The 12224-nt window shown below is 45.3% G+C and overlaps 1 protein-coding gene across 1 annotated transcript in view; it reads left to right on the forward strand.

Moving 5' to 3' along the window:
* The first annotated feature begins 707 nt into the window (after positions 1-707).
* Positions 708-12224, forward strand: part of REX1BD (required for excision 1-B domain containing) — a 44953-nt gene continuing 33436 nt past the window's right edge. Inside the window, exons 1-2 of the mRNA XM_075337859.1 lie at positions 708-783; positions 9136-9218. Of these exons, the coding sequence (XP_075193974.1) occupies positions 781-783; positions 9136-9218 (86 nt within the window). The 5' untranslated portion in view covers positions 708-780. The remainder of the gene's footprint in view (positions 784-9135; positions 9219-12224) is intronic.

Genomic DNA, 12224 nt, shown 5'->3' on the forward strand with positions numbered 1-12224 from the left:
TGTGAGGAGGGGGCAGCATGCATGGGACATTGTGAGGAGGGGGCAGCATGCATGGGACACTGTGAGTAGGGGGCAGCATGCATGGGACACTGTGAGTAGGGGGCAGCATGCATGGGACATTGTGAGGAGGGGGCAGCATGCATGGGACATTGTGAGGAGGGGGCAGCATGATGTGAGGACTGTGCAGATCATATTTCATAATTGAGGAAGGTGTGGTGGGTATAATTTATAAGGGAGGGCAGTGTGTAGTTTATTAGGGGCAGTGTGACAGTCACAGTATATAAGTGGGGATGGTGTGGTGGGAATATTTTATACTCATGCTATGTTTTGATGTGCCTGTGGTGATCCCCATGGGGGGGGGGGGGGTTAGTGCCCTTCGTTTCTCATTGATACTTTTTCAAGTGTTTTACAGAGTAGATCTGCCTTAAACAGATGTCGTGTGCGAAAACTCAGTTTTACGTTGTCACTAAGGGGCGCGACCACTTAAAGTGCCTAGGGCAGCATGAAGGCAAAATACAGCCCTGGCTATGTATATCAGCCTGGTATCCTGTAGCCGCCTGGCTGTTGGAGGAACACGCCTTGGCTATCCCTAGCTGGCCCGTGGAATCTGTATGATTATCAATAGAAAGAAATGTTTGTTTCCTCCATTTCTTCCATTGACGTGTCATAAGTCCTCCCGCTGACAGAGGGCGCTCGAGAGTCACAGACGACAACATAAGGGCTCAGTCTATGAAGACGTACATGACCGCGCACAGAAGCTCGTGCCCGTGAGCCTGTGTCATGGTGAGCGCTTAGGAGGCAGTGTCAGCTTGCTGTACCCATTACATTGCCGGGATTTGTAGTGCCAGTAATATGTCTGCTTTTTGCTTGGGTTCGGAGGGCATGCATATGCGAGGACTGAAGCTATTGTTTCCTGGTATCAGCTGCTTCGGATAGGGGAGGTTTTCCTGTAAAGATGTATCGGCTGTGCTGATGTGGCGCCGCCCAGTGGTCAGATATGTGTACTGCTTGTCACAGCTGCGCGTTACACGGGCAGTATCAGCCCAGTGTACAGAGGTCAGCACAGATGATGGATTAACTCCTTCCTGCCAAAGCCATGTTCTCTATATAGCCACATAAGGGCTTGTTTTGTGAATGGCCACATTACTTTTCCTATATAAAGGAAAACAACATCATGGCCGGGTAAAACAGATGCAATCCTTACTCCGGTTTTGTCTTATGGCATGCGCTGTATATGTATGGTAATTATTGTTCAAAATTCATAAAACCTGAATATTGGTATATAAATTTGATATCCAGAAAAGGGTTCCCTTTTATTAGTTTTTATTTGTATGAAAACACAAAATATACAAAAACAGGATAAAAATGGTGATGCTATCGCAGAATCCCAGAGGGGATATGCAAAATGGGCGTATTCAAAAGTAGAAATATTACCATCAGAAATCCGTAAAAAAAAATTCAATTTTATTCAATGCAAAAAGGCATAAAAACAAGAAGGCAGGTGGATAAAAAAAAGTTAACTGATACAAGACAGGTACCTGTCTTGTATCAGTTAATATTTTTTATCCACCTACTTTTTTGGGTTGTCCATGGAGCTCCTCTGCACCTTGCACTGTATCAGGTGAGCTGAAATGCTATTTTCTATATAAAATGCACGTATTGCACAGATGACAATTGAAAAAGTTGAAACCGTAAATAGAAAAAGGTACTATAGATACATAACCAAAATATGAATATAATCTGTAATGCTAGGACAAATGCTTCAAAAGGTTGTCTACTACCGTGTTTTTCCAAAAATAAGCTCCAGCAGGGACCTGCAGTGATCTTACACCCACACACATCAGATATCACACCCACACACATCACATCACACACACATTGGATCGCACACATACTCACCATATCCACCGACACCAATTTCTTCTGGCTGGCAGAATACTGGGAGGCTGTGCAGTGGAGCGCAAGGACCTGCTGCAATGCTTGCTTACAGGACCTGGGGACACGTGACTTCCTCCCATCATTCCCTGCGGCTGGAAGTATTCTGTAACGCTGGATGTAATGTGTGTGTGTGTCAGTGTCAGAGTCAGCCAGAAGCAGGGGAGGACGGCGTGCAGTCTCCTGGGAAGTGGGGGGGGTCTGCTTTTTTGGGGGGGTAAACTGACCCCCAACCATGTTTGTCCAAAAATGAGCCCTAGTGCTTTTTTGGGGGATAAAAAAAAAAGTATAAGGCTATGTGCACACTGGAAAATGGAATTTTCTCAAGAAAACTCCGCAGGCATTGAAAGATTACCGCACCTGTGGTAAAAAACCGAGGCAAACCGCACCTGAAAACCGCATGCGGTTTTACCGTGGTATTGTTCGCAGTATTGCCGCGGTTTTGCCGCGTGAAGTTTGGTATATGTGTTTTATTGCATTCAATGCAATAAAGCACATTGAATAAAAAACAAAAACATTTCCTTCTGAGATAGATAGTAGATAGATAAATAGACAGAAGGATAGAGGACAGATCACTACATTTCACATTACCGGCCGTGGTAAATGCCCTGTGGTTACCTCTCTGCTGTCTCGCTGCGAGGCTGCATTCATTCAGCGCTGTGTCAGTGTCAGTCGCGGCTGGATGTAAGCAGCGCGGGACCTGTGGATTACGTCGCTTTGTTTCAGGAGGGGTTAATAAACGGGTGAACGAGGCTTTTTTGTGTTTTATTTAAAATAAAGGATTTTTCAGTATGTGTGATTTTTCTCTTTACTTACGGGTTGATCATGTCAGCTGTCTCAGACGCTGCCATGATCAAGCCTGGACTTAGTGGCGGCGATCCGCCACCATTAACTTCTTATTACCTGGATCGCCACGGCATCTAGAAGAGCTGGGGACACTCAGTTACTGCCACATAATGCATCAGCTGCGGCTGATATTCTCGGCTGCGGGAGGTGGGAGGGAGGTGGGGGACATTAACCCTGCCCCTCACCCTCCCCAGCCTGAGAATACCGGGCCGCCGCTGTGTGTTTACCTCGGCTGGACGGTAAATATACAGCGGAGCCCACGTGTGGTTTTTTTTTTTTCTTTTTCTATGTGTATTCTATATGTCTGTGTGTGAGTGCGATGTGTGTGTGTGTTTGTTTACTCTCTGCTCCGCTTCCTCTTCCTGTCATAATGACATCACTTCCCTGCAAAACGCAGGCAGCGATGTATATTACCGCAGGTAAACTGCGAAATACCGGAGGGAATAACGCAGGAAAACGCAATGAACTGCACAGAATTTGCTGCCTGCGTTATTCCCTGCGGGATTTCACGGTTACATTGCAGTCAATGTAGTGAAATCCCGCAGCGACCTGCGGAAAAGAATTGGCATGCAATTGTTTTTGCTGTGGGATTCCCGCAGCAAAACATGCAGCTGTCAAATTCCGGATAGTGCGCACAGGATTTTTTTCCCCACAGGTTTTGCTGGTGATTCACTGCACAGATGTTATGAACATTTTCTACAGCGAAACATGCAGGAAATCCGCAGCAAAAACTGGCAAGTGCGCACAGGGCCTAAGACTCTTTTTTTTTTTTTTTAAAAACACGGTACTAGCATAATCCCTTCTGATTCCACGTTTCCCCAGGTAAAATTAAAAAGCCTATACTCTCCTCCCGTACCGGTGCCATTCCATTAGTGGTGCAGTTCGTGTTCCCGGGGCTCATGTGACATCACGGAAGCCCCGCATGCAATTAGCTCCGGCTTCTGTGTCCCCTCCTTTGAACCAAATGACTTAATCAACAGGCACTAAGGGCTGCGAACGGCCAGGGGGGGAAACGTGGAACCAGACGGGGCTGTCCTGGTAGTGGACAATTCCTTTAAGGAAAATTATTAATGTGACACCATACAAGTTCTCAATAAATAATATATACCATATATAGGTAAACATTGAATGTCTCAAGGGAATAAAGTGAGCAAGCATAGTGCTTGAATAGTAGGAAGAGTCACTAACCCAGTGGTACAGACTGTCCCAGTAATGTCATGCATTACATTGATTACATGATTATTAAAGGGAATCTGTCACCAGATTTTGCCACTTAATCTTAGACCAGCATAATGTAGGGGCAGGGATCCTGATTCCAGCAGTGTGTCACTTAGTGTAGATTTGGTAAAACCACTGTTTAATCAGCAGTAGATTATCATTACAGGACTACTTGTCCTGCTCCCAGGTAGTCCAGCATATTCATGAGCTCGGTATAACTGCTAGATCTGCAGCAGAGAAAACATTGATTTGATCAAAATGACAGCAAACAGCTCCATAAGTGACACATCGCTGGTAACTGGGTCTGTCTCTACATTATGCTGCTGTCAGATGGGGGAGCAAAAACCTGGGGACAGATTCCCTTTAACTGCATGCTGCACATTGTACATTACCTTTTTAAATGCCTGACGCATGGCTTATTCCAGGGCAGAAAAAAATATATTATGGCTCCTGGCATATGATGATAAAAAAATACTTTGTCCAAATTGCCCAAAATAGGCAGGTCCTTGAGAGGTTAGTAATAGAGAGAGGCAGGTATGTCTTATAAGAAAGATGCTAAATTGGCGCTGTTACTGAATGTAGCACCAGATCAGAGATAGAATAAAAGATCTTAAAGGATAGCAAATTTCGTGCATCTGCTTCCATTCATCAGATCAAAACCAATGTATCTCTAATAGAACTAGTACTATATAATAAAGGGGGAATTGTTCTGTTTGTTCTCTAAAGCCCCTTTCACACATCAGTTTTTTGCCATCAGTGACAATCTGTTTTCTCGTCGCAGATTGTGGCAAAACTGATGCAACGGATCCGAGTAGCTGGGGGCTAAATAATTTGACCATGCTACATTAAAAAAACAGAATCCTTCGCCGGATTCCGTCATTTGACGGATTACGACTGCGCCCATAAGCTTCCATTCCACCAAATGATGGACGGCAACGTCTCTGTCGCTGTCACGTGTGACCACGTGCGGGCTGTGTGGCCAGGAGTTCAGCTGAGTTCAGATCAGCGGACTTCAGTGCCGGCCGAACTCAATTGACCTCACAACCCGCACACGCTGCAATGGATGCAGGGAGACACAGAACAAGTAATCGGCCGACACTGGAGTCAGCTGATCTGATTACTTGTTCTGCTGGCTGTGTGGTCAGGAGTAGGGATGAGTGAGCAGTAAAATGCTTGGGTGCTCGTTGGGCGAAAAAAAACAAACCCAAACACAACGGTTAGGGGTTAAATAAAATAAATGCGCTGCTCCCGCTGCATTTTCTATTGCTAAGGGTAACCCAAGCAGCTACTGGATGCTAACCCCAACTGCTTGGTGCTACCTTCACTGGCAATGGAAAAATCCAGTGAAATCCCCCCCCCTTTTTTTTTTTTTTTTTTATTTTTATTTATTTTTTTTAAGATTTTTGCTTACAATGACGTGGGCTTCGCCATATTTTTGCATGCTAGCCAGGTACAGCAGGCTGCCCCCAAGCCCCAGCTGCCTATTTGTACCCGGCTGGGAACCAAAAATATAGGGAAGCCTGTTTTTAATTATTTCATGAAGTAATTAAAAAAAACAAACAAACAAACAAACGACATGACCTTCGCCCAATTTTTGTGTCCAGCCAGGTACAACTAGGCAGCTGGGGATTGGAATGCGCAGTGCAGGGTGGCCCAAGAACCCCCGCTGCGAGTTGTAGTCCGCAGCTGCCCCAGAAAATGGTGCTTTCATGGAAGCACCCTCTTCTGGCGCTGTATCCAATTCTTCCAGTGGCCTTGGTGCCGGGTGGCACGCTGGGTAATAAGGGATTAATACCAGCTTTGTTTTACCAGCTGGTATAAAGCCCGAGAATCTTAATGTCAGTCCAAGTTTGACCCGGCCATTAAGAATCTACAATAAAGGGTTAAAAAAAAAAAAAAAAAGACCTCACACAGAGAAAAAAAAACTTTATTAGAAATAAATACACAGACACTCTTAGGGACTCCATCTTTATTACTCCGTCATCCCTCCATGATCCTACTCTTCTGTCTTCTCCAACTGATGCAGCTCCAGTATATCAGAAAGCATGGGGGAGGAACTGCTTTCTGGGCATGCTCAGTACAGACAACAGGAGCCTGCCTATCAGAATGCGGTGACGTCCGGTAGAGCAGGATCCGGCGCTCATTGAACTTCACTGCAGGTACCGCCACAATAACACGGATCCAGTGAGATGCAGTTTTTTGTCAGACGTCAAAAACGCTACAAGTAGCGTTTTTGAAAAAAGATAAAATACCGCAAAACACTGGATCCAGTGTATACCGCAAGTAAACGCATCTTGCCGCAATTACAATGCATTTGTAAAGAATCCGGTTTTGCGTCAAAAAAATCCATTCTTGCCGCAATTAAAATAAAAAAAAAAAAAGTGAAGCCAGCCTTACTTTGAATGCCGTCTCCGTCGCCCGGGCAAAGATTTTTTGACGGATCCGTCGAACGAAGGTTGAAACGTGAGGCCATCTGTTGCAATCGGTCGCTAATACAAGTCGATGAGAAAAAAACGGATCAAGCGGCATCGGTCGCCGGATCCGTTTTTTTCAAAATTTGATGGATTGTGACTGATGGCAAAGAACTGATGTGTGAAAGGGGCCTAAGACACCAGCAGATGGAGTTGCAGCTTTATCTATACACTGCTGAGACGAGCTGTGCCATGAATCATCTTTTCCAGGCAATGTGATGCTAATACAATTGCTGACCTCCCTATGGATAGACTCCTCCAGTGACAACACAAGCTCCAGCAATAAACACGACACATGGATGTTTCAGGCCAACAAATAACTAAGCTATAAAACCCTTTCTTTCACAGGGCAAGAACCGGGTGAGGAGCCAGCAGAACATTGCAGAATGAGGAAATCTCTTCTGGGACGTTTTGCCCTTTGGAAATTAGCATTCGGCTTTTCAAAGCCTTTTTCTCTTTAGGTCCTTAGCTTTCTTATCCTTATATGTGACTTTCTCCTGCTGTGTATGTGCATCTTACAATTGCTGACATGGTATTTCCACTTATTTTGAGAGGACAGACATGCGCAAATATCACAAATTCTTCATGTACCATCTACAGTGCACTGTGTCTGCCCGGGATTTTTTAGATCTACTAAGGGCAATAGGCTCTCTGTAAATATCCATTTAGATATAGAGACTTTATGTTGTAATTAATACAGATTTCATAAAAAGTACATTGTGAAGTTGGGGCTACGCTTTTGTTGGCTTCAGACTGAAGACAGCACCCAGTGCATTATCTAAACGCAGGAGATGCCTTTCTGTGAATGAACCCTACAATAAAATGTACACAACTGTTAGGCTAGAACAGGGGTCTCAAACTCAGCTGGGTGTATGGGCCGCACAGAGGAAAAAAAATAATTTGGGGGGCCGCATTCTTTGTAGGATAAAGTGACACTTTTATTGGTACCATATATATATATTATTTATTTTTACACACCTTTCGATCACTGATTTAGAACATTTTTCTCCTGTTCACTATAACAAATGTGCACTTTCTTTGCTTAAATCTAAAAAAAATGATGGTAAAAAAAAAAGTCATGCCTTATTTTGAGTTTTTTACATTTTATCCCTATCTTGTAACTAATAGTGTTACAATTAGCACTATATAGAAATTTTGGTCAACATCTTTTAGTAATGTTCCCCATCTTGTTGTAATGTGCCCATCCTTGTCCCTTTGTAGTATTGTGTCCCATCCTAGTCTCCATCCTACAGTAATGTGTTCATCCTTGTGCCCCATCTTATAGTACTGTTCCCCATCCTTGTCCCCTTGTAGCAATGTCCCTATCCTGTAGTACCATCCCCATCATATAGTTGTCCTATCCTATAGTAATGTTTCCCATCCTTGTCCCCGTGTAGTAATGTCGCTATCCTGTAGTACTATGCCCATCCTAGTCCCCATCCTGTAGTAATGTCCCCATACTAGTCCCCATCCCATAGTAGTGTGCTCACCTTGTCCCCATCCTATAGTAATGTCCCCAGCCTTGTCCCCATTCAATAGTATTGTGCCCATACTTGTAATGTCCCCAACTTATAGTCATGTGCCCATCCAATAGTAATGTGCCTACCTTGTCCCCATCCTATAGTACTGTCCCCATCCTATAGTAATGTGGTGGTGCCGGCTGAAAGAGGGCAATAACGCTATAACTTACTGGTTGCTCTCCTCAGCTTCCACAGACATTGGCGTGAAGCTGAGGTGAGCGGTCTTTGGCCCCAGACCCACAGTGATTGGAGAGATCGGTCACAAGGCTGGTCTCTCCAATCAGAGCTGGAGGCGGGTGAATCAGAGGTCACCCAGCTCCAACCAATGATCAGTGCTATAGCTGCACTGATCATGGCTGGATTTTAATGTCTGAGCCATTTTCAATGGCTAAAACATTACAGTGGCTGTGATTGGCCGACGAACGCCGCTCAGCCAATCATAGCCTCCGTAGGTCCACGGAGGAGACACCACCCCTCCTGAGGTCCCCTCTTCCCTGAATCTAAGGTATTTGCAAAGCGATCCCAACCACAGGGGGCCGCGATTTAGCCATGACGTACTGGGTACGTCATGGGTCCTTAAGTACCAGGGAACCATGGCGTACCCAGTACGTCATGGGTTACTAAGAGATTAATGTGCCATCCTTCTTCACACACACACACACACACACACACACACACACACACACACACAAAAACCAAAACACTATTCTTCTCACCTGTCCCGCATTCCCTCAGCTGCCTCATCTCTTCTTCTTGCTGTCTGCAGGTCCGTGCCCTTGTTCACTATCGTGGCTGGTGCAGGGTCCGCAGCCCATGTCAGCGATTTATGTCAGATGATTGTTTTGCCGGCACTGCGCCAGCAAAACATTCATTTGACATAAAGCACAGACAGTGGCTGCGGCCCTTGTACTGGCCGCGATGGTGAACGGGGGCACGGGCCTGGGGGCCCCTCGAAGCAGCCTGAGGGGTCGCATGCGGCTCGCTGGCTGCGTGTTTGAGACCTCTGGGCTAGAAGATCTAACAAAACCTAGGCCACATTGTGATGCTGACGACTTTGTTGGAAACGCTATTAATGCACTATACTATATTGCTTTCCTCTAGTGTTTTACCTTATCTTCACCATACTATTTCTTTTTCTCTTGCAGGCAGACAATGATTTTCAGCAACTTCTACAGAGATTTTACCAGTTACAAGCGGAACGTGTGGAGGCATACCGGCTCTTTGATGAGTGAGTACTGGAATTTCTTTGCAAACAGGTTTTTTTTATACAGCTTAAATTGGAAGACTATGGGCATTTAGCCACATGTCCGACTTCTCTAATATAAGACTGCTTTTGTATAAATTAAAACACGGTTACATTTTTTAAAATTTTTTTTTGACATATTGCATGTTCCAGATGCCATCTGGCTTTGACCCTTAATGGCCAGTCCATTCTAAGCCATATTGGCAAAGCATTTTAGGGACCGTATTTTTTGGACCATAAGACGCACTTTTTTCCCCCCAAATGTTGGGGACAAGTTGGGGGTGCGTCTTATGGTCTGACTATAGGGCTGCGGCCGGGAACGAGGGTGCTGCGGTGGAGCGGGTCATCGGGGGCACGAGCAGGCAGCAGCAGCGCCTGCCGTAACTACGTGGGCCCGCTCATTATATATGCATGCCCATCTCTCAGCGCTGAAGCCGGCACTGACAGGTGGGCGGGAGGATGAGCTGGGACGCGCGCATAGTAAAGAGCCGGTCCACATGATCACCCCTGGCAATTACAGCCTGGAGTGATCATGTGCGGCTGTATTCACTGCCCCCCGCGCGTCATCATCAGCGCTGGGTGCAGTGAATTAGTACACTCACCCGTCCCCGTGTGTGGAGCCGTCCCCCTGCAGCACGCGATGTCTTCCTGTCTGTGCCGGTCAGCTGATCTGTGCTGATCAGCACAGACTGGAAGACATCGCGTGCTGCAGGGGAACGGCTCCACACACACAGGTCATTGCCGCTGAGAGGAAGATGATCGGTGCTGCAGGGAGTGAGGAAAAGGTGAGTATAAACGTTTATTTTTTTTCTCTGTGCTATAGGATACAGGCCATATACCAGGATGGTATATGAGCACGATGGGGGCATATAGCAGGATGGGAGTATATGAGCAGGATGGATGGGGGGGTATATGAACAGGATGGGGGGGTATATGAGCAGGATGGATGGGGGGGTATATGAACAGGATGGGGGGGGTATATGAACAGGATGGGGGGGGTATATGAACAGGATGGGGGGGGTATATGAACAGGATGGGGGGGGTATATGAACAGGATGGGGGGGGTATATGAACAGGATGGGGGGGTATATGAACAGGATGGGGGGGGTATATGAACAGGATGGGGGGGTATATGAACAGGATGGGGGGGTATATGAACAGGATGGGGGGGTATATGAACAGGATGGGGGGGTATATGAACAGGATGGGGGGTATATGAGCATGATGGGGGTATATGAGCAGGATGGATGGGGGGTATATCAATAGGATGGGGGTATATGAACAGGATGCTGGTATATGAGCAGGATCATATACAAGGCAGGAGGATCATTACCAGGATGGGGTACCTTAGTAGAGAATTTGAGGACATTACCCCCATAACAGTGTCAGCAGCAGATCCTCGCCCCATAACAGTGTGTCATGACCACATTTTTTTTGCTTAAAGTTTTATGTTCCTATTTTCCTCCTCTAAAACCAGGGTGCGTCTTATAGTCCGAAAAATACGGTAATTTTGCATTTGAGAGGTGGTTGCTGGTGTTGTGTGGTTTTTTTTTTTTTTTTTCTCTTCGCAGCACAAAAATCTGCTTCAAATACTGATGTGTTGGCAAGAAAAAGGCATCACAAAGGCAAAACAAACAGATGGTGCGGCACCACTGACCCCAACGAGAGCTATTATCTCAGCAACAGCCGAAAAGCTGGGGAGGAGAGCTAGGAACAAACGAATCCGGGGTGCCAACCCAAAAAGGAGCAGCGGACACAACCTCAAGTATGTAGAGAGAAGAGGGGCACTCTCCCGATAAAGGTAAAAATGGGTTCCTTTATTTCAAATAAAAAACATACGAGGTAGAGCGAGGATCTGGGAAGAAAGGATGACTGCTACCGTTTCACGCTTAGAGTAGTGCTTCTACGGGTCCACCGTACTCCAAGCGTGAAACTGCAGTTGTCGTCTTTGCATCCCGCTTCCTCCCTCTGCCTCGTATGTTTTTTATGTGAAATAAAGGAACCCATCTTTACCTTGAGTGTCCCTCCTCGCTACATGCTTGATGAAAAGGCAGCAAAAAATACATGCACATTTTCTTTTTGTGTGTGTTTTTGATGCATTTTTCCCACTGATTAATATGGGTGAAATCTGCAGCAAAAACACTGAAAGAATTGACAAGCTGCAGATTTCAATCTGATGAAATCCTGCAAGAAATAAAGAATCACCATGTGCATGAATGTTCAGGAATCTCATTAACTTTGCTGGCGATAGAAAATCTTTCATATTTTATGGGAAATTTGTCTGAAATAGATAGTGGACGTCATGGTGTTTGCCGAGCCCCTGATGTGCCTAAACACTGGAACACACACACACACACACACACACACACACACACACGTGATTTATCTAGAGGCATGGCGAGCACCTTGAACTCACAGGTCCTTCACAGTATTTTATAATGTTGAGCCAATGAAAATTATGTAATACATTTTCCCCACAAAGCCATTGCTTTTTCAACAAATTTTTCATTTTCACAAGGGTAACAGTCGAAAATGTACCATACAATTTAATGAGCAATTTTTCTGAGTACACAGATTCCCCATTTGTGGTCAAAAACATATATTTCAATGAAGACTAAAAATCTAGGAAGATATTGAGTGCTATATTGGGGTGCAGATTTTGCTGGAATGGTGTGGGGTGCAGTGGCAGAGGCCCTGAGGTGCCAGAAAATCAGAACCCCATATGTAACCCCACTTTACAAACTATACCCCTCAATTAATTAATCTAAGTGTGCAGTGATCATATTCCCACAGGTGTGTCACAGAATTTTATACCATTGGACGGTGAAGATACTGTAATTCAATTTTTACCACAAAATTTTGTTTTAGCCTCAGATTTTACATTTTCATATGAGAAAATGGGTAAAAATGGCATTCTAATTTTTCACATGTTGTTGTACAGTACTGCTTAGCCACTTGGCGGACTTGTGAGGGACGGAGCGCTATTTGATT

Source organism: Anomaloglossus baeobatrachus, chromosome 1, assembly GCF_048569485.1.
Source record: "Anomaloglossus baeobatrachus isolate aAnoBae1 chromosome 1, aAnoBae1.hap1, whole genome shotgun sequence".
Lineage (NCBI taxonomy): Eukaryota > Metazoa > Chordata > Amphibia > Anura > Aromobatidae > Anomaloglossus > Anomaloglossus baeobatrachus.